At 39.3% G+C, this 25,668-nt stretch overlaps 1 protein-coding gene across 2 annotated transcripts in view; it reads right to left on the bottom strand.

Annotated features, from left to right (window-relative positions):
* Positions 1–296: 296 nt before the first annotated feature.
* The window catches only part of tes (testis derived transcript (3 LIM domains)), a 38,264-nt gene continuing 12,892 nt past the window's right edge, over positions 297–25,668 (bottom strand). Inside the window, exons 6-7 of one of the 2 annotated variants that reach the window (XM_044192804.1) lie at positions 25,359–25,517; positions 297–1,119 (exon numbers count right to left, since the gene is read on the bottom strand). In XM_044192804.1, the coding sequence (XP_044048739.1) occupies positions 1,084–1,119; positions 25,359–25,517 (195 nt within the window). In that variant the 3' untranslated portion in view covers positions 297–1,083. Of the gene's footprint in view, positions 1,120–21,099; positions 22,660–25,358; positions 25,518–25,668 lie in introns of those variants that run through there. The other variant, XM_044192803.1, reaches the window with a different exon arrangement.

Here is a 25,668-nt window from a genome sequence, read left to right as displayed (position 1 = left end):
TGGAATATACCCATACCAAAAGTACCCGAACAATCTGCTCACTGGTCCACACTGTCAAACAACAGCTGCATCTCGTCATCACCACAGCTGTCCACCTACTGAGAGTGATATGTTAGTACGTTGCTAATCCGCCCAGACCATCCCTGAATCAGGACGTGGAACATACAGTACCACCTGGAGACAGCGGGAGGAGGGAGGGGGCATCCCATTGGCATGGTGGGGGTGTTAAATTCCTCTGTACTGATGATATTCTGTATGTGTATGGATTATGGAATGCATGATTACATCTGGGGAATACCTTTTATTTAAAATCAGAGGGATTACAGAGGAATTTTCCAGTGACCTACTGTATGTGTTGAACTAATTCAGCATGTTTTTGCACAAAACACTAGTTATTGCTGAATCACCAGTTCCCAGATCAATGTGTGTATTGTATGGAGCCAGAGTACAGCAGAAATTCACCAAGCATACTGCAAAAGGTGGAAATTCTACAATGACTGCATTTGTCTGTTTTTACTTCTGTGTGTGTGTGTGTGTGTGTGTGTGTGTGTTTCATGTACTTATATCCCAGTGGGGACTTTAACCTGAATGCACACTAACCCATGGGGACTTGTTTCACTGCGGGGACAAAAATTGAGGTCCCCACAGGTAGAGACTGCTTTTTGAGGGTTAAGAATTGGTTTTAGGGTACTATTGGCTTAAGGTTAGGGTTAGGGTAAGGGTTAAGGTTAGAGTAAGGGGCTAGGGAAAGCATTATGTCAGTGACTGTCCCCCACATTATACTACTATTGGTGTACATGTGTGATTTCCATGCTCCTGGGGCTGTGCTTTCATGCCTCAGTGGCTTTAATTGAGCCCAATCATGAAAGGAGAGCCCCACTTTGACATGAATTAGTCCATGACATTGTGGAAAGTGTGTTGGTTGGCTCAATAGACGCCTGTTTTCAGAGACAACGGGAGGGAGGGGGGTTGTAACAGGCCTCAGAGTGCTGTCTGTCTGTCAGGACGGCTGGTTGGGAAACACATGACCCACTCAGTGCAGGAGTCTGCCAGGGTTGCCTTAACGCTGCTCTTGGCTCCACATCAACATGTGAAGCAATTTGTCAAGTTGAGAGAGATCTATTAAGAAAGAGAAAACATTTTTTGCAAAGTGCTTTAGCAATCAAAGACATAAATACAAAGGAGTGCAAACACATTATTAAGGAAAATTCAGTTGTTTTTTTGAAAACTTGGGTCTTATTTGTGCAGTTCTGCCCTTTATTTGTATTACCTCCGCCAAGGAGGTTATGTTTTCAGTGCCATTTGTTTGTTTGATTGTCTGTCAGCAGGATTACGGAAAAACTACTGGCCTGATTTTCATGAAAGGGTGTAGCGTGGGCCAAGAAAGAACCCATAAAATTTTGGAGTGGATCCGAATCACAGGGTGGAACACTAATTATTTTTCACTTTCGTTAACATTGTGAAATAGGTCAATTGTAACACCAGTATCTATGGCAAAATGAACTGAATTCGTTGCGCATGTGCGAACCCGCCGTAATTAAAGTGAATGGTGTGTCGCGAAACATAACAACCACCTCAGACATCACTGTAGAAACAAATGCCGCAGGTATGTAAGAAATAAGCAATTGGTGACGTTATTTTTCTGGATTAGAAAAAAAAAGGTATGGTCGCGCTAGCTTCTCTGTCCCAGTGTTGCCAACTTGGCAACTTTGTCACTGGATTAAGCGACTTTTCAGACCCTCTTAGTGACTTTGTTTCTAAAAAGCGACTAGTGACACATTTAGCGACTTATTCAGACCATCAGGGACAAAGGCGAGAAATATATTCAAATAAATGATATTGTAATTCATTCCGATGCATGCTGCGGCTCTTCTGCCAACAGAGTCTCTCTTCCTCTCCTCTTGCGCAGGCAGTCAGTGTGTGGGTCAGGCAGCCTCACTCTTTCTCTCCGGATCTCTGGATCAGGATGTTTATAGCTTCTAAATATGTAAATAGTTCGCTTGTGCGTCTTTCTCACTCATTCTCTCTGGATTAAGAAGTTACTACATGTTGTAAATATGTAAATAGTTTGTTTGATCTTATAAATATTTGAATTGTTCGTTTGATCTTCTCCCTCCCCTTTGTAGATTTTTTTACATTTAAAAAAAAAATTTTTTACTTCGAATACACAATTACCCCGTAGTGAGTTTATGATTATTTGGCCAAACGTTTCTCTTATCTACATTTTCTAAGCTGGATGCAAACGTTTGCGTGATGACGTCACCATATGCAAATGAGCGAATGACGTCGTCTGGTGACTTTTAGCGGCTTTTGGAGCTAGTGCTAGCTATTTTCATTGGAAAAAGGTTGGCAACAATGCTCTGTCCTCTCCTCTGTGTGTTTGACCGAGGGCGAGGCTCAGCTCCAAAACACGTGCGTGCGCACACACACACACACACACACACACACACACACGCACACACAGCGGACAGCAGAGCAGAGAGGCCGTGGTAGAGACAGTGAACCAAGTGAAGTAAAGGAAAAGTTTTACTCAAGTTGACGACAACTCGAGTAAAAATTGAAGTAGAAAAGTAATATTTCCACCTGCTTTGTCCGCAGTTGTTGTTGTTACAACCGCAGCGCGCTTGTTTGACATACTGTAATTCTGATAGTTTTTGAAATACATCCAGACATATATATATATAGTGGTTGGGCTTGCAGATTTGCACATCACAGAAGACTTGACTATTGGCCTTGCCTGCCTTGCCTAAGTGCCCTTCTAGTTTCATGCAATTCTAATCCTAACCCTTATCTTTTTAAACAAATTTCCAGTTGAACCCAGTTATCTCAGCCACTTACTTGAAAGTGAAAACACTGGGAGTGTAAATGAACGGTCCATTAAAATTGCCCATAGCACAGTAAAATATTCATAAAGAAAATTCTTGCCTATAAAGAGATAGTTATAGTATAGAGATATATCTATATACAGATAGAAAGTGCTTTAGATTAAACATTCAAACTGGGGGACTTGATTAAAGCTTGTCTGACTGCTCGTGTTTCTTTCCTTCAAGCATCAGCGTCATTGAGCAGACCTGGTTGAGTATCCCATTTCCAAAATCAAGTAAGTAAATTGTAAGTTTTATCATAACTGAGTGTAATACTGGGCAAAACTGCAAAAACAAGCCCCAAGTAGTAAAAAACTGAAGAATTTTCCTTTTAATTCCTTTCTTTAAGAATACAATAAATAGTATTTTGGTAGCAATAGTTGTTCTTAATAATAAAGAGTAACATACTGGGAACCTAACAACTTATCTAATATCATTCAAAAAGCATTATCTAAACTCTGAATATACTTTAAGTATGATGTAAATGAATAGTTGAAGCTGTACTCTCGATGCCTTGCGGAAGTTATGCAGCAGAGAAAACTGAAGAGAAGAGACAAGCTCAGTTCTGCCCATCAAGCCTGAATGTGTCCTGACGATTACCTAACTCCCAAAGAACGAGAGGTAGGATAAAAATCGCTGCCAAGAGAAAGCTTTTGATACGTCTCACCTTTATCGGTAAAATAACAACTCAAGACATTGTCATTGTCTGTGATATGCAAAAACTAAAATATACTTTCCTGATCTGTCTCAACTCTTTGCGGGAAGGTCAGAGGTCAAACTCAGCTTTAAATCAGCACCCCTTATGCACTACAAAACCCTGCTTTCACCCCAGAGAGCTCTATCACAGTTCCTTCACCTCCTGAGTATGAAAACTATGCAAGAGGAAGCCAGCATTTGGCATCACGGCCCTGACAGATGATGCAGAGCAGGTTGGTCCAGATCTACAGACAGCTACAGCTCATTACATGGATATGTAAGACATCATATAAACATGAGAGGCATGCTAAGAATGAGAACTGAGAAAACAAGTACTGCAGTACAAGTACAAGTAAAAGTCACACAGACTTTTACTCCTGTCCAGAAAAGATGAGCCACGGCATCCACTTCTACAGTATTTACTGAAGGTCAGAGCTCAAGAATCCTCGTTCATTTTTCTTGCTTCGGGTCTTTGTTTTCCTGATATTTTCTATGAAAGGAAAGGCCACAGTGTACAATAACAACATTCCCATGAATACATTCTTTCAACAAGTATCGACTGGCACACCAAAGAACACACAGAACAAGTCAGACCCAGACGCTGGTGTTTGCGGGAAGTCACGAAGATAAGCAGTGTTGAAACGAGTCGATCATTTTGACGGGATAATGTCTCAGGATTACATCCGTGAGATGTTCAGCGAGCAGTCATGTAATTATGGAAAAGTAATCTCTTACACTGACGTTAATTTAGACCCTGTACTCATGCCAGGAAAACGAGCCGGCCCACAGGGATATATGAAGTAATTACAGCTGTGAGAGCTTCCTTCAAGGGTTGAGTAAGATAAGAGTTTAATCTAGAGTCTTCTTATCTGTGTCTACATTTCTCTCCATATGCCAACAAATCATTGATGAATGAATTAAGTATTATGCATTTGTTTTCTTTGACTGAGTGTATGTGTATGTGAGTTTCCTGCAGCTATCCATCAAAGGCAGCGATGCAGGGCTGTCCATGGAAATGTTCCCTCACTCAAACAGGAGAAGTGTGGATTTTGGCACTGCCCCGCGGCTAGGAGGGTGGGTGTGGTCGAGGGTCAAAGGTCACAAGGTGAGCGCGGGGCCAGGCCTGACTCCAAACCTAGCTGTTCGCTCATGAAATTTGTGAGTGTGGAAGGATGAAAGAAAGTTTGTCTCTCATCTTTCTCTCTTCCGTTTTTGCTCCTGACTGTTGTCAGAAGATGACTTAATCAAACAGAGGCATGGCTGTATCTGTGATAATGAAAGCAATGAGGGTTTAACGGATGCTTCCACACGCCTCCTCACTTCAGCAATTTACTTTACTCAAACCTAAAGGACAATTTCCACAGTAAGCATTAAAACAATGTACATACACATCATCATCAATACACAGTTTTTAGTTGTGTTTACCTGAGTTTTTACCTGAAATACAGCACTATACATACTAATATGTCTCCTCACACAAAAACGCTCCCTTATACTGTATGTAAAACGTGTCTCTACAAGCAGTTGCTTAAACATAGAAATTCTTCATTATTGTGGCTGAATCAATAGCTTCATTGCACACTCATAGATTTAATGTGAAGTCTAGAGTGCTGATGAGAGCTATCCAAATCCACAATTCATCAAGTCCGAAAGGGGCCTAAATTCCAGACTTTGTTGTTTACAAGGTTCCCCATAATCCATAGAAATATGGACGTGATGAAGTAAAAACAATAATAAGCTTATTTACATTGTGCCGCTCTCGCACAACACTTGTCAATGTGAATTCTGTTCAGAAATGTCTCATTGAACATTTGGATTCTGCCAATGACAATGTGTGTCTGTGTCACAGCTTGACTAAGCTTTAGTTTAAGATTTAAAGGGCTAGGGAATGAATATAGTCAACAAAAAGTCCCCATAAGGACAGCGAGACAAAGTGTGTGTGTGTCTGTGTGTGTGTGTTCAGGGAGGAGATACAGAAAAGAGAAAGAGAGAAAGCAGACAAGTAGGAGAGTTTCAGAGCAATGATCTTGGACAGATCTGTAAACATCACACCCTCCTTACCGGCTTGCTGCACACACCTACTACACATACCCAGGGTTAAAAGGCTTGGCCTCGGACCAGATGCAGCTACTCACTGATCTGTGGGAGGGTTGATGAGCCATGTTATGATGTTTTTTTTTACAGAAAACAAGACCAAAAGTGTGTGTGTATGTGTATGTTCCTGCATTTGTCTATATGTAGTGTTTATCTGAGCTCAGTCACACTGGCTTTGTTTGTTGGAGTCCAACCTGTTTTTGACTGACTGACTGTTGACCCATCTCTCTAATCCCTCTGGTCTGCTTTCACACATGTTTACTACTATTTCCATTCTTGGTGCGTTTTATCAAAGTGCAGTGTTACTGTTGCCAGGAAACGATTGTGGCGCCCATTCTTTCGAAACGTAGGCAAAACAACAGGTGAGCGAAGCCGGGCGAGTAAGACTAAAAGAAGTGGAACTGTCTGTACAGGCTGCAAAGAAGTGAACATCAAGGGACCCTCCTCCACTACCCTCACTGGAAAAAACATCATGTGGAAGTGTTATTTTCTGCTCATACATCTGTGAGGCATTTCATGTCTCCCCAGCTTTCTTTTTAACAATGCCAGAATGCCACTAATGATGTTTTCAGGACATGAACACACAATGATCTTTATTCGTGCGAGAGTTTGGAATGTGTTCAGACTGCAAACAAACTGTTTAACAGTTCACTGCAACTGACCACCTTGTTCAGGTGCACTTTAGAGGTGCTTTGCTGATTTGAATCGTTTTGTTTAGTTCAGTGCAAATGTTCTCAGTCACTGACTATTTCGTTTTTATAATAATAATAGTAATAATAATACATTTTATTTATAGAGCGCTTTTGAAAATATTTTAAGACGCTTTACACATACATCACCATTGAAAAGGCTGTGACGTTAATGGCACTGCTTCTGACTGTCTTCAGTTCATGCTTAGATTGTAATTAAGTTGTGTCTCTTATTGGTTAAAATGGTTTCAGTAATTGCAGTTCAAAACTATTCCATTATATATAACCACTTATCCTTAGAGGGTCACGGGGGGGGGCTGAAGCCAATCCCAGCTGACACAAGACCAAAATACGGACTTTTATGTGAGGTTATTAGCTCAGCGTTATCTCAAAGAGGTAATTAATGCTGTATATCACTACTGAGCTGTTTACAGTCACCAGTGAGGGGCACTCAAATGCAAAAGCTACTAATTTAGTCAGTGAGTAAGTGTCACACCAGAAATTCATGTGTCCTTGCAAAATAAGATTGGTGACACGGTGGTTACTTGAGTTAATTTGCGAGCTACAATGATCGGCAAGTTAACCACTAATATGATAGCTAGAGGTACCGGCTGGCACAATGTAGCCAAAAAAGCTAGCAAATTTAGCTGGCTTGCTACAAGTTAGCTAACTAACAGTTCAGAAGCTAGCTAGCTAAGTTGCTAACCTGACAGTAAGTTAATACAATTCATTCAAGAGCAGTAACACTATTTGTAGCATTGACTCCTGTCTCACGCCTGACTGCATGTTGCACCTGTGTTGTGGAGCAACCGGCAGAGCAGGGTTATATAGAAATAGACAGCTAAAATACTAACTTCCTCCATTTTGGACTGGTCTGGCTCTCCGTTCCCTCAACGGAAAGCACTTTTAAGACGGACAACAGTGCAAATTCTCTTGTCACCAAAGTAAATGCAAAAGCTTTGCATGAATTTACTTCACCCCAGTCATCAAATCCACTGAACGCAACAATTCCAATGAAATGAATAGATTTTGGTCAAAAATGTAGCTGGTGTGACACTGATGATTGAGTATCCTTTGTTGAGCTTGAGGATTCGTGTTCTAGATTTGTGGACTTGTTTCTGCTTAGGCAAACCACTTCCAGATTTGGACTAAGCCGCCAGTGTGAAAGCTCTTTTAGAGAAACAGCCTGGTTTTTGGCTTGATTAAGATGAAGATAAAGGAAAACCCCTTTATCTTCATCTCCTCCTCCACCTCCCTGCCTCTACCCTCCTTCTGTACTCCTCTGTGAAAGTGTATCAAAACCAGCCTAGATCCCCACAGGGAAAAAAAGACTTGAGTGAGTGTAAAAAAAGAACCAGCAGTCAAATCTTATGACCATACAAGGCAGCCTCACATTCTTGCCTCGGACATTTACAGGCTCTTAAACTTTGTTCCTGGTGCTTGCCAAAACTCTGGGGAGGAATTTTTATCTAGCTACAGTAGAGGATACATTTATTTATTCTTTTTTACTATATGGAGGGAGTTATAGGACCATGATAAGTGGTGGAAGGAGGGATGCGTGAATGTAAAAGGTTAATGGTAACAAGTAAGGGTGGAGAGAAAATTTGGTCAAAAAGATGTATGGGAGTGTAAGTTTGGAATGAGAAGTTTCCTCTTAAAGGCCTACGGACTCTAAGTGACTGATTAGATTCAGTGGAAACTTGATGCATGTGTATGACATGTATCTATGGAAACAGTACAATTTTGATAGGAATTTGGGTTTGGAGAAGAAGGGTTGTCTCAAGGTCTGCAGACTGCCCAGAACATGGACTTGAGGCATTAAATCCGCACGGGGGGGGGGGTAATTTGGGCGTAAAAAGTGATTTAGACTGGATTTGAACACATCAAAAGTATTGAAATTGGTATTGCAGTTAGGTTGGACAAATCCCACAAATCTTGATATCATCCAGATAAGATTTGTCAGAATTCCACATAGACCATCCCAATAAAAAAGCATTGTCATTTCCCATATTTAAAATTCACACTTTCCCATGAAAATAACTTTTTTACTTTAAAACGGGACCACATTCTTCTGGGCTTAAACACTTGTTAGTTGTGTTTTTTTAATGGTGTCAAAAAGGTCACGATTTCATATGTGCAGGTCAGTAGGTTAATCCATGTTAGTTTAGAGAGAGATGTTGGTATGTGAGCTTAAACTCCCACACACACCCACACACACACACACACACACACACACACACACACACACACACACACACATACAGTACACCTCTTCAGTATCAGAGTGCTCTTCCGTGTCATGAGTTAAGAGTCTCTTCTGTGTGTATGTGAATGATTTTCCACTGCTCTGTTCTGCTCTGCTGTCTGGCACAGCAGTGGAATCCCCTCATTTAAACCAGATGTAAAAAAAGACAAATTCAACAGGCTTTTGTACTGACACACACACACACACACACGAAAGCATTTATGTTTGAAACTGGCATACAAGTATGCACCTACAGTATGTTGGATGAAACACACACACAAATATGTATCTATGCATGCACATACAGTCACGAACATTCTTACTACTGACCATAAACGTCTGATTAGACCTCTTCTCAGCACTGTGTGGGTGTGTACAGCCTGTGTTTGATTGACATCTCTTCACTCTCCTATTGCACCTGTTAAGCCACGACAATTTACACCTTTGACGTTGTTTTTAGTCCATTGAGTTCTGTGACCTTATAGCCAGCATAGGTCCTGTGTGGGTATGCAGAGCCTTTAGTTACAAAAATCTAAGCTTACTATGAATACTTGGTATTCCCTGATGTTACACCACTGCCTGCTTTCCAGTAAATTTAACACCCTCTGTGAAATTTAAAATAAGTTGTTCATTTAAAGCTCCATTAATCAATATGTTTTATGTTGAGAATTGATCAAACTGACCTTGGAATCTTAACAGTGTTGCTCTTAGTGAGTTATCTCCCGCCAAAGAAACTCTACAGAGATTTTTAGCCTCTTTTAGCTCATTGTTTTGGTTTTGTAGCACATTTACTGTTTAGTTCAGTCTCAGCATTCTCATTAACCTGTACCAAACAGCAGAATTACAGTTGGTGACTGTGACGAAAATGGAAAATCTAGCTGCTGAGGTGATATTTTCTCAAGAGTTGGATATTAAACTATCGCTGAAAGGACAGAAACCTGACCTCAAATAATATTGCTCTGCGTCTGCTGTGTGTGTAAATAGGCAATTGTTTGCCAATGTGTTATCACCTTTTAAGTTGATAGGGTGAATTTGTTACTGAACGGTTACTTAATCACACATCCAGCAGTTACAGAGCAACATTATCATTCATTTCACCTTTTCGCTGAAAACAGCTGCCTGCCGCGGCCAAAGAAGACGCTATGAGAGCGGTGAGACTGAACCAAAACAGTAGTTTTTAGTAGTAACAAGTAGTGGCCGGGCAGCTACAAAATGAACTGAAACTCACTGTAAAGCTCTGTAAAGCTGAGGGTAGCTGCAGATTCGGGTGCTAATTCTTTGTAGGTTCATCACTACGAGTGATCCTTTTACATTGTCACATTGTTTTCACATTGTTATACTTTGTTATAAAGAAAAATGATTATTGCCGCTTTAACTTTATAAGACGATAACATGTCTAAGGTACGTGTTTGTCAGCTTGTTGTGGAGTTGTTCTGCCTTCAAGTGGCCAAAAGAATCTATTAATGCAGTGTTAGATAGTTAGATAGATAGATGATAGTTTAGGCCAGGGACTTTGTGAGCTCAGGGATAGTCTTTGTCAAGTTTGCTCACATGTGCTCCTGGAGAATCACATGAGCAGACCTGCAAAGCCAAACCCATGTACTTTACTGTTGCAATAAATGGTTTAAACCCTGACGTGAGTCTTGACAGGAAAATCACATCATAGAGAAAATAAGGAAGCACAGAAATCTGATTGAATGTTGGAAGGCTGATAACCACAGAATGTTCAGCCATGGCCAGATTTTCTCAGATGACAAGCTTGTTGACCATCAGTGCAGAAGCCAATTACCAAATTTTCAGTGGTCATTCAGCTCTGTGGGAAATGAATGAACTTCTGATGACATGACATGAAAATATGTGATGTGAAGTTTTTCTGAGACACATCAACACATGGTGTACTTGAATCACTAAGAGGCGCACTAAACTGTCCAACTCTGATGTGTCCAGCATATGTGATTCCAGTTTATTATGGGCCTTCTAAGCAGAGGTGGAAAAAGTTGAGATTCTGAACTCAAGTTAAGTCAGAGCACAAGTAAAAGACAAGCTCACAAAAACTCATTGTTGCATCGCAGTGAATATAAGGACATTTTGTGCATGCTTGAAGTTCTTTAAAAATTAATAAGGAAAGTATTGTCTGTTTTTGGCCCTCGCTTGTGAAATGTAATTTTCATACCTTCCTTCCAATCACTCCTCAGTTTACTCATTGGTATCTAGGTTCCACAATAAATATGCACTTGTATAGATGAAATTGTAGATACTTACGAAACAGAAACAAAACTTAAGAAATACCCCAAAAAGCAATGCTTTTATTAGAATCACAGATTTTCAAGTCAACTGCTGTTCATTTTGAGCCAACTGCTACTTTGATCTGAATTAAAATTCAGTCTTAGTGGTAAAAAAGGACATTGAATGTGTAAATGGTTGGAATGAGTCATGCACATAAAGTAACAATGCATTCAGGACGGGATACTTCCTTTGTTCACAGAATGCTGCTGTTGTTATTCAACAGTAAATTATAAATTCCACAATGATATTCAGTATTTACTCTGACAAAATGGGTGCATACATGAAATATATACCCACATGGAAAAAATATATATAATGCTCTATAATTAGACCTTTTAAATAATCATTTTGTTGTGTACCCACTAATCCAGATACAGCAGAGTATCACCATCATCATGTCATCATTTCATACTGTAACCTTGAGTGGAGCACTGATTACCTCTGTGAGAATTCAGCTGTAGCTTTTTCCAGCTTACAGCATTGAAAAGAGGAAGAGTGTGGTTGACAATTGCAGGAAAGGGAAACATGTAATGAAATGTTTGGCTTTAGCCACGACGTTAGTGGTCAGGACAGCGTAGGTAGTAGGGAAAATATTTGCACACTTGCACATATAGACAGTGCAAGCTTATTCTTGATAACACTAAACATGTGTATGCCATTCAAATATACTGTAAATGCAGCATTTTTACTTTATACTATGGTGCTAGTGGTAATAGTAGTACTTTTAGTAGTATGTCTGATTATATACCCAATTCTTTGTTGCTGCAATTATGCTGTTTCTGTAGGAATCATTACATTTAGTTCAATCTAATTTAGTCTAGATCACAATGGCCACCATTTTCAGATTGTACATTATTCTGTTGAAAAAAAGTGATGGGAACAAAATGATAGTGTTGTCTGAAATAAAATCTTCAAAATACTGTGTATAAGCACTCATATGACTTTCTTTTAAGTACATGCACAGTCACCCAGCTATGTCAACATCCTCAACTTGTCTAAATTGTTTCCACAGCAAGCTGTTAAACTCAGTCTTTCCAGGATCACTTACACCCTGCTTTACAACATGCTACGGTCACATGACATGTACTTGACTGAGTTAGTTGATGGCTGCTTATCTCAACATGAGATAAAAGTTCAGTCTAGGGAACTAGGGGAACTCTGAACTCCTAAGTTAATCACAGTCATGGTTAGAGGTTTAATTCTGTGTGGAGTGATTACAGTGAGGCACTAGTGGTAAAAACAATGCAAAAAGGTCTGTATTCATATTCAGAGTCATCTCAAATATGAATACAGCATGTAGCACTGCCAGGATGTCTAACTGAAACAAATATTGCCATCTGTAAGATGGAGTCATTAACTGGCGAACTTATCATGAAATGCAAACAGTAACCAAGAGACCTAAAGTAAACATGAAGCAGGTTTAGGTCAATAAAATACTGATAAAACCAGTGAGGATCTGTTATGATCAACATTAAGCTCTATGTAAATATTTTTAGATGAGAATCAGTCATCACTTCTGTCTCAAAGTTCTTTCATGGGTGCCATGAAGCCTAGAGACAAATAGTCTACTGCCACGCTGGTGGCCCTGCAAATACTCATTACAATTCCCGTTACACCAGAAACCAAATTGCTGGATGGATGAGACAACTTTGCTATTCTTTGGGCATGAAAAAAAGAAAGCAAAAACAAACAAACAAAAAAAAGGCCTGAGGGTGCAGAAGACAAGAGGTTCCCATTTATTCCAATGAAAGTTGCTCCTGCTGTAGATGTCCTATAAGCTTTACATTGAGGTGATGTCACTCACTTAAGAATAACTTTTCCAGGCTCTGGGAGAGTATTTTTATTTATTTTATTTATTAACCAATTTAAACACCCTTAAAGAGTAATAATTGATCTTTTTTGCAGTTCATGGTGTATTTTCAACAGTGTTACAGAGGTCTTTTTTAATAATAGCAGCATGTGGAAAATGCTTTTTGTGCTGCAGGGGATTATTTTTCTTCTTTGTTGCAATACCGTGGTTGGCCGCTGGGTGAAATTAGAAACAGGGCGGATTTGCAGCTTCGTATCCACCTCTTGTAAAGGAATAAACAACATCGGGTGGGAGCAGTGATATCCAGAAGTCTTGTCTCTGTGACCAGCAGAGACTACAGGAAGTCACTGCGCATGGCTGCTGTCCGCTAAGAACTAGTTAGTGTAATGTATCACACCATAGAACCACAACATAGAACCACAAAGTCGTTATAACATTTCTGTTTGTGTATGGATTAAACAAATAAGATAAACTGCGCTAATTTGTGAATTGAGCAACTATTTTTTAGCAGTATTCTGTTGTGTTTTCTTGTCTACTTAGAGAATTTTGGCTGTGCTGGGAGCCATTGTTGACATGGTCCTGTAACGCCCAACGAGATATTGGTTATATACAAATAAACGTGACTTGACTTGACATTAGCTGCTGCAGGGATCGAACATCAGATCCTTCAGTAAGTAATGTTCTCTAACCACTAATCTGGCTTTTCAAAAGTAAACACAATCAAGATGTCTGGGCTTGTCTGAGCTACCATGACAACAGCAGCTTCCTGTCAAAAGGCATGTTTTGAGTTCCTTAATCAAGGGTGCTGACTAATTCATGAATGCTAACAAATACTGACCAGTGTTTCCAAAAACTGAAAAACAGTGAAAAACAGGAAGGAATACTGAGACTGCTAATGTGCTTAATTTGTAAGGTTTTAAATGTTGTTTCCATCTGCAATTTTTAAATGTAAGCAAAATGGACACAGAATGAATGCCCTCAGTCAGTAACCTACAGGAAACTCCTTTATACCCATTTAGTCCAACACCCAAGCTCTAATTAATAAAGCACATGTCCATAGGGAAGAGTGACTCCTATCAATATATCAAATACTTCCCAAAGTATTCATGTGATGGACTCTGAAGTAGATCACACAAACGCTCATTTACTATTTAAGACATTGGAGTCGATGCCCCATGGAAAGTGATTTTTGCTTTTAGACATAATATTATGCAGGACTACACCGTCTTAATATTATGCAGGATCACTTGTGTTGGTATGGGTGAGCAGATATGGTACTAAGTACGTTCTATACTTAATATATTTCTCTCCAGTAGGTACTGGTTATGTTTTACTTATACACAATAGTCCATTCCACACTCGACGTAAAGGAGAGAGTTATGATTTATCTGGAGTGTTTTTAAACTGTATTTCTGGGTCACTTTGCAGACTCAGATAATACATTGGAATTGAGATAAGCTTATAAAATATTGCTGTTATTTCTCTTTATTTCCTTTTTAACCTCTCCTGTCTTTGTTTCCTTCACTTTTATTTCCCTTACTTCAAGTCCTTTTCTATCCTTTGTTCTTTCTTTCCCATTCTTCTGTTTTTAATTCTTTCCTTACTTCATTCCATATTTATTTTTCTTCTGTTTTGCTTCTTCCACTGATATAAACGCATGACAGTACGTACAAAGCTAAAATACTTTTACCTTTGACACTTGAATATACAGTATTTTTACATTACTTAAATTCATAAAAACTTACAGAACTTTTAGATTTAGTTTAGTATTAGTTGTAAAGAATTTGAGGTTGAACATTCATCCATAAAATCATGGAAATTATAGTGATCAGCCAAAACACAAGATAGGCCTATAAATACCTGTAGAATAAAGTAAAAATTCTATAATAATATGAAGTCAACATGAAAATATGTTCCACGAGTGATAAATAAGCTTCCATCACCGTTTATTTTTAACATAAATTCCTCATTCAAATTTGGAGACAACCAGGAACCCCTTCCTTTTCAGGTTTTAAGTTTTAAGCAGTATTGCAGCTGAATGTCTCCTCATTTCTGCTATCATTGCCTTTATATAGTATCAATATTTTGCCAGCCTGATAAACAGGTACAGTGAGAGACAGATCATAATGTCAAAACTGAGATCACTATGTTCTGTTGGCCTCTACTCAGCATGAAGAAGAAAGTACGAATCTGGATGCCATATGAATCACACATCAACAGCTATCTGGCACCTCAGTCCTTTTTTTCTAACTATCTGTCAAGCCTTTGGGCACTGACAGAGAGATCAGAGAGGCAGAAAGTTACACATGGAATATGAGAAAGCAAATCATTTCAGAAAGGGGGTAATGGTGCTGAAAGGTGAAAAAAACAAACCAAAGTGAAAGGGGAAGACGTAATTCACATCAAAGCTTTCCTGTGGGGATCATAGTGTTCTCAAAAAATGAGGATGATGAGGATGGAGTGAAGGGAGGATCATAAAAAGGTGTAGGGGGGATGATGATGAAGGATCTGAAAGGGGACAATAGGGAGTTAAGAGCAGATAAAGGATCAAGAAGAGCATCTCTGAAATAGAGGAGTAGGCGGAAGAGATAATAGTAAAAATGGGGGATAAACAACAGCAAAGAGAGAACATGAGCAGGGAAATGGAAAGAAGGATGATGAAGAGGCTAAAGGAGATTTAGAGGTTGGATGAAGATCATCAGAAAGGAGAAGGACCTAAAAAAGTCAAGAAAAGAGTGATGATGGAAAGTAAAGATGAAGAGAGAACACAGGAGGATGGAGAGAAAAAATGAAAACTTTACCAAGGACTTGGAGGAAGTGAAGAAGAAAGCAGAATCCTGACAGCTTCAGTCGACATCACCGCTCGAACTCTTTTACACAAAGTCCTGCAGTTAAAATGAACCACCAAAAAAAAAAAAAAAAAAAGAAAACAGACTCAACAGCCCTCCTGAATTACCTGAACAGACTCCTCTCTGAAACCATCTAAGGAATGAGCAAATGCAGCATTTCAGTAATTATTATGGTGAACCCAGTTCTAGCAGTTACATCCTGCTTTGAGTCATAACTGAAGCAAACAAAGTACTGTAGCAGCACTTATCTAAAAGAGAGAGGAAGATTTCCTCTTCAGTGAGTGTTGAATCTGCTTGATTGTATCTGGCAGTTTTTTTTTGCCAGTTCTCGGTAAAGTGTTGGGCCACCACAAGCCCCCAGAACAACTTCAGTGTTCCTTATAGATTCTACAAGTCTCCAAACTCTACAGGGAACATCATTCTTCCAAAAGATATCCCCTCATTTGGTGTTTTGATGATGGGGGTGGAGAGCGCTGTCGCTCCAAAATCTCCCATAGGTGTTCAACTGGGTTGAAATTGAGACTGTCCTTCCAGGAAAAATGACATCATCAGTTGTCCTAAATGTCCCAAAACGACATATGTTTACATTCAAGTGACAAGCAGACATAGGAGTTATGGCTCATGTCTGTCAGGAGCAATGGAGGAAGTAGTGTGACGTTGTTATAGAGCCACAAAGTCCACAGAAGGAGGAAGTCAGGGTGGTTGGATGGGTCAAGAAAATGTCCACTTTCACCATATTTCCTGTTTCCTACTGACAGTCAATGTTTTCTTTTAACCATGACCGTGGTCATTCCCTAACCCTGACCAAGTGGTTATTATTGCAGCCATGAAGGTCCCCAACCATAATTTTAACCCAAACCATGATCTTTCCCTAACCAAGGAGTTTTTGTGCCTTTTTGTTGTTCTGGAGGGCATGGACAAGCAATGTATTCTGTTGTGTAATTTGGAGGACTTGTTGGATCTGGTGACTGTGAAGATCAAAGTATCTGATTCACATCAAACCATTCAGATAGCTTTGGTTTTAGTAGCAGTTAATTTGAGAAATCTGTCTCAGAGATTTCTGCCTCCAACCATAATGGAAGTGAATGGAATTTCTTTGTGGTGCTCACAGCATTGAAAACTTACATTTAAAACTCAACAGCAACATTTCTTTCCAGGATTCCTGCAGTTCAGCTGAGTTAGATGGAAAGTAGTTCCAATGAAAATTGTTCACAGCAAGGTCGGTCAAATATCCAGATTAACCAAGACATTCACAAATATCCTTTCTGCATGGCTAAATCACACAAGAGATGCTGTACGCGACAATATTTGACAATTTTGTTTTTTGTGTGACCTGACCCCTTAAACCTGTAGAGAGGACTGGCAATTGTCCACCGCGGTACTGGAAAAGTTACACTAAGTGAGATGAAGAGTGAGACTCAGTTTGTAAGCCACACATGCACACAGCTTGTCTGACTGTATCACTGAACATGATCACTCCTGTTGGCTGGATCATAGCCTGTAATATCAGACCTGCTCTATAATGACATTCCATAAAAATGAATCGCTCCTGCTCACTTCCTCCTCCCTCTCTGCAGGAATGTGGGTAGTGAGTTATCAGAGTTTTAGCGAGCTGGCATTTATGCCAGTTGTGTTAAGATGCCTGCCATGGCTGATGTTTCTCCTCGTCCTTAATTGGGGATAGTTTTTAAGATTCCATCGTGCAGTACATCTGTGTTTAACCCAGGATGATGGAGCCTGAAGAGCCTCAACTGGGTATACTTCTTAGCTAGGAAGTATGAAGCCCTCATCCTAACCAGCCATTTGTGGAATCTGAAAAACAGTTTACATTTTGATTGTAATCTTAGCAATAACTAGCTTCTTATAATGAATATTTGCAGTTTCTCTCCAAAATGTACTCTACTTGAAGATGGAAAAGAAAAGGCATCACAGCCCTACTGAAAGCTGAGAATCACGATACTGTATGTCAATCTCTTCTTCCTGCATCCTTCTCAACTTCTCTGATATGGTTTTATCATAGTGATTAAAAAAAACAACAACCTTTCCACTTTTCTCTTTGCACTTTGAACTCCTGTCAAAGTGCAAAAGTTTACAACTTTACAAGGCAATGGAACTTAAATGTAACAGGCTTTTGATCAAGATATTCCTAAAATCCCAAATTTTAATCTGAATCCTCAACCTGGTTGGAACAATCTGGTGAACAAAACAGAAGACGTAAATGTTTTGTATCCTCTTAAGCATTACAGCCGAGGTGCTTTATGACAAAAACACTCAACCCACATCTGCAGTATCTCCACTCTGACGCCAGCAGTAGACAGTTGTGATCAGCAAATTCAGATATGATTCCATGTAATCCTCGCCCTGGAGCCTTTACTGTATGAATGTGTTTATACAGTATTTAGACTACACATGAAACACTTAAAGTGGTCTATCAATGGTCTTTGTTACAGGACTAAGACAATATCCTATAATATGAAGGCTTATTGAAACTGAGCAAATATACTTCAAATACTTCAAAGTTTAAAAAAAAATCAGTTTGCGTCCCAAATTTTGACACAGTACATCGTGCTGTAATCTGAGCATAAAACCATGAAACAGACTTCTGCTCTGTTGTGAACAGTCTCCACACCGCCCTACTGTAGCTGCAGGCAGAAAACTAAAATTCCAAATAATTTATAAAATCTTATATTGATTTAATCTCTTATCTGTCTTCGTGTGACTCTGTCTCACTGCTTACACATTAGATCCAGTTTGCATAGATGCTGCCCTACATTTATGAACTGATTACTGCGATTTATGACATGGATTCTCTGAGTGCAAGCTCTGAGTATGCTTTATGAAGATCAGGCCTTCTACAGACTTGACTCAGATAGTCTCTCAATTGGGTACTTTAGACGTGCTTTAGGCAACAACTCTGAGTTGGACAAAGTTTGAACATATCAGGCAACATACAACGATGGCAAACTGTCACCATGCCACTGCGTTGACACAGACATGGTGGGACGTGAAGCTTGTTGCAAGAATGGCTCTGTGGACAGCAGCGTGGCATGGGTTCAAAAGCCTTTACAAACTAGACTGGACTCAGAAAGCGAATACTCCACCAAGGACGCACAACCTTCTAGATTTTATTAACAGAAAATGTTTAGATGATTTTAATCCATGTCTGGATCTTGAGCAAAATACAAATTATGCATTATTTGTGCAAAATTTCAAGAAAGTTAGACTGATGATCATTAATAAGTCATAGTCATTTAGATTCATAATGTTGCTGTAGTGCCACCTGTAAAAAATACCTTAAAATGCCATTTCTGGATGTTTATGTCAATTAAGCCACACCTAAAGAATTTTGTCATGTATCATGTGTTATATGATACATGAAATATCTTGAACCAAGGACATTTTTGCAACTACACTTCACTGTTTGAGTGAGGGGGGCTAAAAAGTGCTTTACAAATAGCCACATGGCGGCACTCTGCACCAAAAACTAATCAGTTCTTCTTTGTCACATGGCCTAGCTTTTCAACTTTCACTGAAATCTGTAACTTACAGACACAAGTTACAGACACATTCTTGGCATTTGTTTTTGCCGAGAACCCAAGCAGTGCCAGGTAGGTGGAGTTTACTACATCAGGGTTATAGACCTCACTGACTCTCCTATGACTGTTGAGATTTTCTTTCCAAGTACGTAAGTACTCTGTGGAGTTACCCATGTCTAATACAACTGAAGTAATGACTCTTAAAAGGAGGATGCATGGAAGGCAGAGAATGCTACTCTTCTGTCTGTCATCCAGGCCTATCAATTCTCTGCTACACAGCAGCATCATCCAGTTCCATAAGGCGAACCAGAAACATCAATCATAATTTGGTGTTGGTGAGGTAAACCACAAGCCAATCAACACTTCAGCATCTTAGCTCTATTTCTCCATGTGCAAGCATAGAGCTGAAGAGCAACAAGTTCCCCTCCACTGAGGAGAACAGCACAGCAGGTGTGTGATGGAGTCAAGGCAGGATTCAAGTAAACTTTTAACACAATGCAAATTCCTGTGTTAAAGTGCAGCACAATGCAAGTTCAAGTAGGAAACAAATCACATGCAAATTCCAACAATCACAAAATATTACAGGAAGAAGACCCCACCCCTCTCTACACTGCTTTCAGGGTATTGAACTCTTTATTTCTTAGATCAACACTGCGAGTCTAATGCCAAAAATGCCCTGACTTCCTGTGACAGAAGAATTGAAAAAGCAAGGAATTTCTGACACAAGAAAATTAGAGAAAGGACACAGGTAGATGTTGGAGAGGGGTTATGACTGGGAGATCCTGGAGCTGGCCGGATAATTCGGTCACATCAGGTCTGGCAGAGTTGTGTGAAAGGGGGGAAATAGCAGCGATTTGCCATTTAAGACAATAGGGCTTCTCAGAGATGGAGCTTCCTTGAATTGTGCCCTGTTTCCACATAGTGAATGAAAATACGAGCCCCTCAGAGGTGTTTTTTCCATCATGGCTGGCCTGCTGCAGAGTTCCCATCAGAGTGTAACAGCTGATACATCAGAGAGAGCCCACCCTGAGCTGTCCTGATAATTAAAAGGTAAAGCAATTTCTGGATTAGAAAGTGCTACGGTTAGGAGTCATCAACAAGTTTGCCTTTAAAATTAGCTTAAGGTGTGTGAAAACCAGTAGAAATTTGATTCAAAAAAGAAAATCTGTGCATACTAAATCCACTAGATTTTTGAGTTTGATGTTGATGTGCACTATAATCCCACAATTCAACACACAAAGAAAACAGAGGAGCTACTCACAGGTGCATAAAATAAGAACAAATTGTAGATAGTAATGAACAGCTCCAAAACTCCTTACTCTTTTAAAGTTTAATTAAGTTTAAATTAGCTGTGGCATTTTAGAAGCTCAGTTTAATTGCTGGCGTAAGTCTTGCATCATTTCCAGTTCCTGCACAAAACGGTAATGCACATTGGTCATAGTCTGTATATCATACCATTAGTATACAGTAGATGTGTATGTATAAAGGACTTGTGATACAGCTTATTTCTCAATTAGCAGTATCTGTTCTGGTATCTGTTCTGGTATTTTGCATACTGGCTCACTGGGACATTTCAGGGAACAGAGACACCATTAATGTTATTAGTTTCACCTGTGCTTTTCTTGCTATGGCAAGTCAAAATGTCTGTTGTGAAGAATTTCAATAAAAGGGGTCACCTTTTCCATGATTTCCTGCATGCCTGGATGTTGTGGAGCGTATGATCAGCCACATCACTTAGCTGCTAACCTTCTCTGGCTACATCAAGCCTGAGGGCCCTGGCAGTAGGTACGTGCTGCCGATGCAACAGGTACAAAAACACTTAACCGGAGAGTCGTAGAGATGTCAATCAAACTGTTTGTACACACACCGTGCTGAGGTCTTATCAAGCATAAGTGAAAACACCTGTGTGTGTGGACCATAGCTGTGTAGGGGCTTTAATTAGCTGTCAAGTGACAAACTCAACTACATTATATATCAGGGATTTAGCTGATTCTCTGAGAATCGATATTAGTCAAATTATTGGAAATCAATCACTTAAAGTGCAGTTTATTGCATGAAAAAGAAAGCATATGGCACAAAAATAGTGACACAAAATGGTTTTATGTGAAGCAATTTCCAGTGTTTTTCCTGAATTCATCAAATCCTTGGGCACCATAGCAAACCTGCCATTATTCCTATACAACAACTTTACAGTGTTTATATCCATCAGGAGCCCCATGGATGATAGAAGTAGAATTGGATGAAAAACCATTTATTAACTTCTCTGCCAATTTCTAAGTGATTACAGAGGGGGAATACATCTTTTCTACACTCAGTGATTGGTTTGTTCAGCGTTTTCCCTTTTAGTTATACTGAATTTTTATATATAAAATTCTACAGCATTTTCTGAGGATATAGTTTAAAGTGTTATTGTATTGGATTGAACTGCATTACACAGGGTTACCAATTCATTAGATAAAAGCGAAAACAATCCAACATCCTTGTAATAATCCATATTCTTTGTGCACTTTGTTTATCCACATTAACATACACAAGGGAGACTTGTCTATATACCACCACTTAATCACAGGGCTGTTGTTTGGATAGCAATAGTTTGTAGAGGTATACCACATAAACTGGTTACTGGCGATGTATACTGGAAGGTTTTCACATTGTTTTGTTCCCCTAAAATATTCTGAAAATACTACTATACACCTCATTGGACGATAGAGCAGCTATAGTAAGAAGCTGCTTATGGCAAAATGCACTGTTATCAGATTTGGGGCAATTTACTTCCACAACTCTCACCTAAATTCAGGAAGTCGAAATCCTTAAATCAAAGAAAAAAAACAAACAAACTGATGCATAATGATTTGATTGAAAATAATATTATTTGATTTCAGTGTGATCTGCAATACAGTGCACTAGAAGCAAATCAACCCCAAACCTGGCTAATATTGCTTGTCAGATTGCTGCATAGGGGAGAGTGAATATCAGTAGTTTTTTGTATGAAGGAAGCACCACCTCCAACCAATACAAAAATTAATCTCATCAGTAAGAAAAAACAGTGCAAGAAAAGCAACAAAAGAAGTTGAAAGAAGACCGCTGATTTTAAGGCATAGGACAAACTAGAAGGTAGAAGTTTAGGTGTCTAGCCGAGACAAACTTATCAATACCGTGGTCTTCCATTAACAGTAGGAAAAGAGTACCCAAATGTACATGGACTCACTATTATTGTACATCTCTATATTAGAGGTTTCAGGCACACATATTTTTGTTAACACAACTACAGTCCATCATCTCTGCCCTCATCCAACTGCTCCAGTGTTTGTTTCCCCTGCTCTGGTTCTAGTCTAAGCTCAATCTGTCCTGGTTTCACAGGTAGTTGTCGAGAAGATGGAGGGAGTTGTTTTGGCCCTCTAAGCCACGGTTTTCTTCTTGCACTCCGAAGAGCAGAAAAGGAAGCCCTGCAATGCCATGAAGCGCTGGCCGATCAGGCACTTGGAGCATCCAGAGCATTTGAAGCACTGCGGCTCGGCGTGCCAGTGGTGCTCGCCGTAGGAAACCCTCTGGGCCTCGGGCTCTACCGCATCCTGGCAGGCTGAGCATTTCTGGGATGAGGGAGGATATAACTTTTTACTTTGATATTTTACAATTTTCACCATTCATTTTCATATTGTTATTCAAACTTTTCAATTAGGTTTTAGTCATTTTGCATTTTCTCAGTACACTTATAAAAAATTCAATCAAACTCCACTGTAGCTGCCCTTTAAGAATGAACATGAGACAAGCATGCACACATAAGTTTCCCTGTGAACAGTTCTGACCAATATTGGTTACATTTCTGAGCACATTGTGGTGTTTTTCTGCGTTAAGTGTTTTGGGTGCTATTATCCTTTTAAAGACAATTATGTTCCAGTGGTAAATAAATTATGGGACTGGGTCTAAAATCCAAAAGCTTCACTGACATTTTAGGGACTTTTAAAAGAAATAGTGGAGCTATTTTCTCATTGTTGCCTATCAATAACTAAAACATTAAAAAAAAAAAATGTTAACAATTGCTTTGTAACCCAGTGGATTGTCTGACTGTCTACTTAAAAGGAAGCAGATACTGTATTTCTTAACATTTATAATGACACAGTCAGAAGTGAAGGAAAGTATGAAGTAAAAACAGTGGCTTTGCAGGGGATTATGTTGGATAAATCATGTAAACACATGCTGAGTGCTTCACATTCTTGACTTTGGGTGGCCAGCGTTCATTTACAATCACTTTATATCAGTTTTACAGTTCTGTTGTTCAACTTGCACAAGACCCTTTTACACCAAACCTAATGACCTGCAATACCCAGTGTCAAACTACTTAAACATAATGCAGGCACAAGAGGAGTGTGAGGTACTTTGTCATATACACAGACAGTGGTGGTCTTAATATTATTTTAAATGTCAGCCTTGCTTTCATAATTTAAATAACACTGAAGTGGCAGCCTAGGATATATTATCACACACAGACTGAAACAAGTGTATTTATCTTGTTTTTACAGATAATATTTTATGTAATAATGAGTCTGGTCAGCCTGCTATACTCTTGTGCAGCCTTCACTGGACAGCAATATAATAATCTGCAATGCTATATTCCTCAGCTTCTTACCACAAGGATGTTGCCACTGTACCACTAGGATAGGACAACGTTGGTCCTACATATGATGACATTTATATTAAGGAAAAATCCACACATATTTCTTTCTTTGGTATCATTGCCAAAAACAATAATGCACATGCCTTATTTGCTACTGTTGAAAGGCTGACAAACCCCTCCTGTGTCAGTAGCCCCTAAACTTCTATCTACTAAGTCAGTTTGCCTCCTTCTTCACTGACAAAATTCAGAAAATTAGAGAAGCTGTCATTACCTCCATATTAGGTCCATATCACCTCCATATCAGCTCTGTAACATATTACTAGATTGACTGGGTGGGACTTTCTGGCACAGTAGTAAACTGGTTTAAATCCTATTTGAATGACAGGGACTAATTTGTGTCCCACATCCGAGTGTACAACAACAACATGTGGAGTTCCCCAAGGCTCCATTCCATTCTCGGGCCTCTTCTGTTCAACATCTACATGCTCCCACTAGTGCAGATTATGGAATAATATTATCATAATTATGCAGACGACACACAGATTTATATAACGATATACGACTACAGTCCCATAAAAGCACTGAGTAGGTGCATTAAACAAATAAATTAATGGATGGGGAAACATTTTCTTTAATCAAACAAAGATAAAATTGAAATATTTGTTTGTGCTCAGCTTCAGTTGCTAATGTTAAAGACCACAAACCAGGACAAACCAGGAATCATTGACCCAGACCGAAAATTTTAACATCCACATTTAGGCAATTGCAAAATCAGCCTACTATCACCTTAATAATATATACAAATTGGAGGATCCCAGCAGGATTTAGAAATGTGTTTATCTTCAGTAGCTTGACCACTGTAATGGTGTCTTTACAGGTCTCCCTAAAAAGTCGATCAGACAGATGCAGCTGATTCACAATGCTGCTGCGAGAGTCCTCACTAAGACCAGGAAAGTGGATCACATCACTCCAGTTCTCAGATCTTAACACTGGCTTCCTGTTTATCAAAGAATTGACTTTAAAATACTACTATTGGATAATAAAGCACTAAATGGTTTAGGGCCAAAATACATCTCTGATCTGTTGCTATGCTATGAACCGTCCAGACCTTTCGGATGGTCTGGGACAGGTGTGCTTACTGTCCCCAGAGTCAAAACTCAAGCACGGAGAAGCAGCATTCAGTATTTATGCACCACATGTCTGGAATAAACTCCCACAAAACTTGAGATCTGCTACAACCCTCAGTTCTTTTAAATCAGGGCTTAAGACTTTTTTGTTTGCCACTGCCTTTTATTAAATTGAATATATTAAATTCATATATTGCACTGCACTGTAACCTCCCCCCAACAATTTAAATGTGTCTTTATATATTGTCGTTTTATATTGCCTTGTGTTTCTTTTCTTCATACCTTTTTATGTCTTATGTAAAGCATTTTGAATTGCCTTGTTGAATTGCCTTGTTGTTGAAAGGAGCTATACAAATAAACTTGCCTTGCTGGTCAGAACAGGAATTTTTCTAGGGTTGGGGGTGTGATGCACATAAGGCCACTTAAGATAAAAATGTATGTACTCAGGGTTCTAAATTGTGGTTTGGAAAAAACCTTCCAACAAACAAATACTAATATTTCAACTATTTAAACAAACAGAAACCCAGAGAAAGCGAGTCGGTCTTACCACGGCATAGTTCTTCATGTAGCAGGGCTTGCAGACAGGCTTGTCATTCTCCATAACATACGTCTCTCCGGCAAGGATGCAGTCACAGTCAAAACAGCAGAAGTGCTTCAGATGCCAGTTCTGGCCCTCAGCCTGAGTGTACTCATTACTGAAGATCAGCTGTGGACAGACACGCATCAAAATGTAGACTGAATAGTGCTACCAACCTCAAAACTACAGAGAAACTGATACATGCACAATTAACATTTTGCTTCCAATATCACACAATAATAGTGTTGCAATTACAATTAAACAAAACTACTAATAATAC

This window comes from Siniperca chuatsi, linkage group LG4 (genome assembly GCF_020085105.1).
Source record: "Siniperca chuatsi isolate FFG_IHB_CAS linkage group LG4, ASM2008510v1, whole genome shotgun sequence".
Taxonomy (NCBI): domain Eukaryota; kingdom Metazoa; phylum Chordata; class Actinopteri; order Centrarchiformes; family Sinipercidae; genus Siniperca; species Siniperca chuatsi.
Note: the sequence above shows the minus strand (reverse complement) of the source record. Positions and strands in the feature narration are given on the sequence as shown.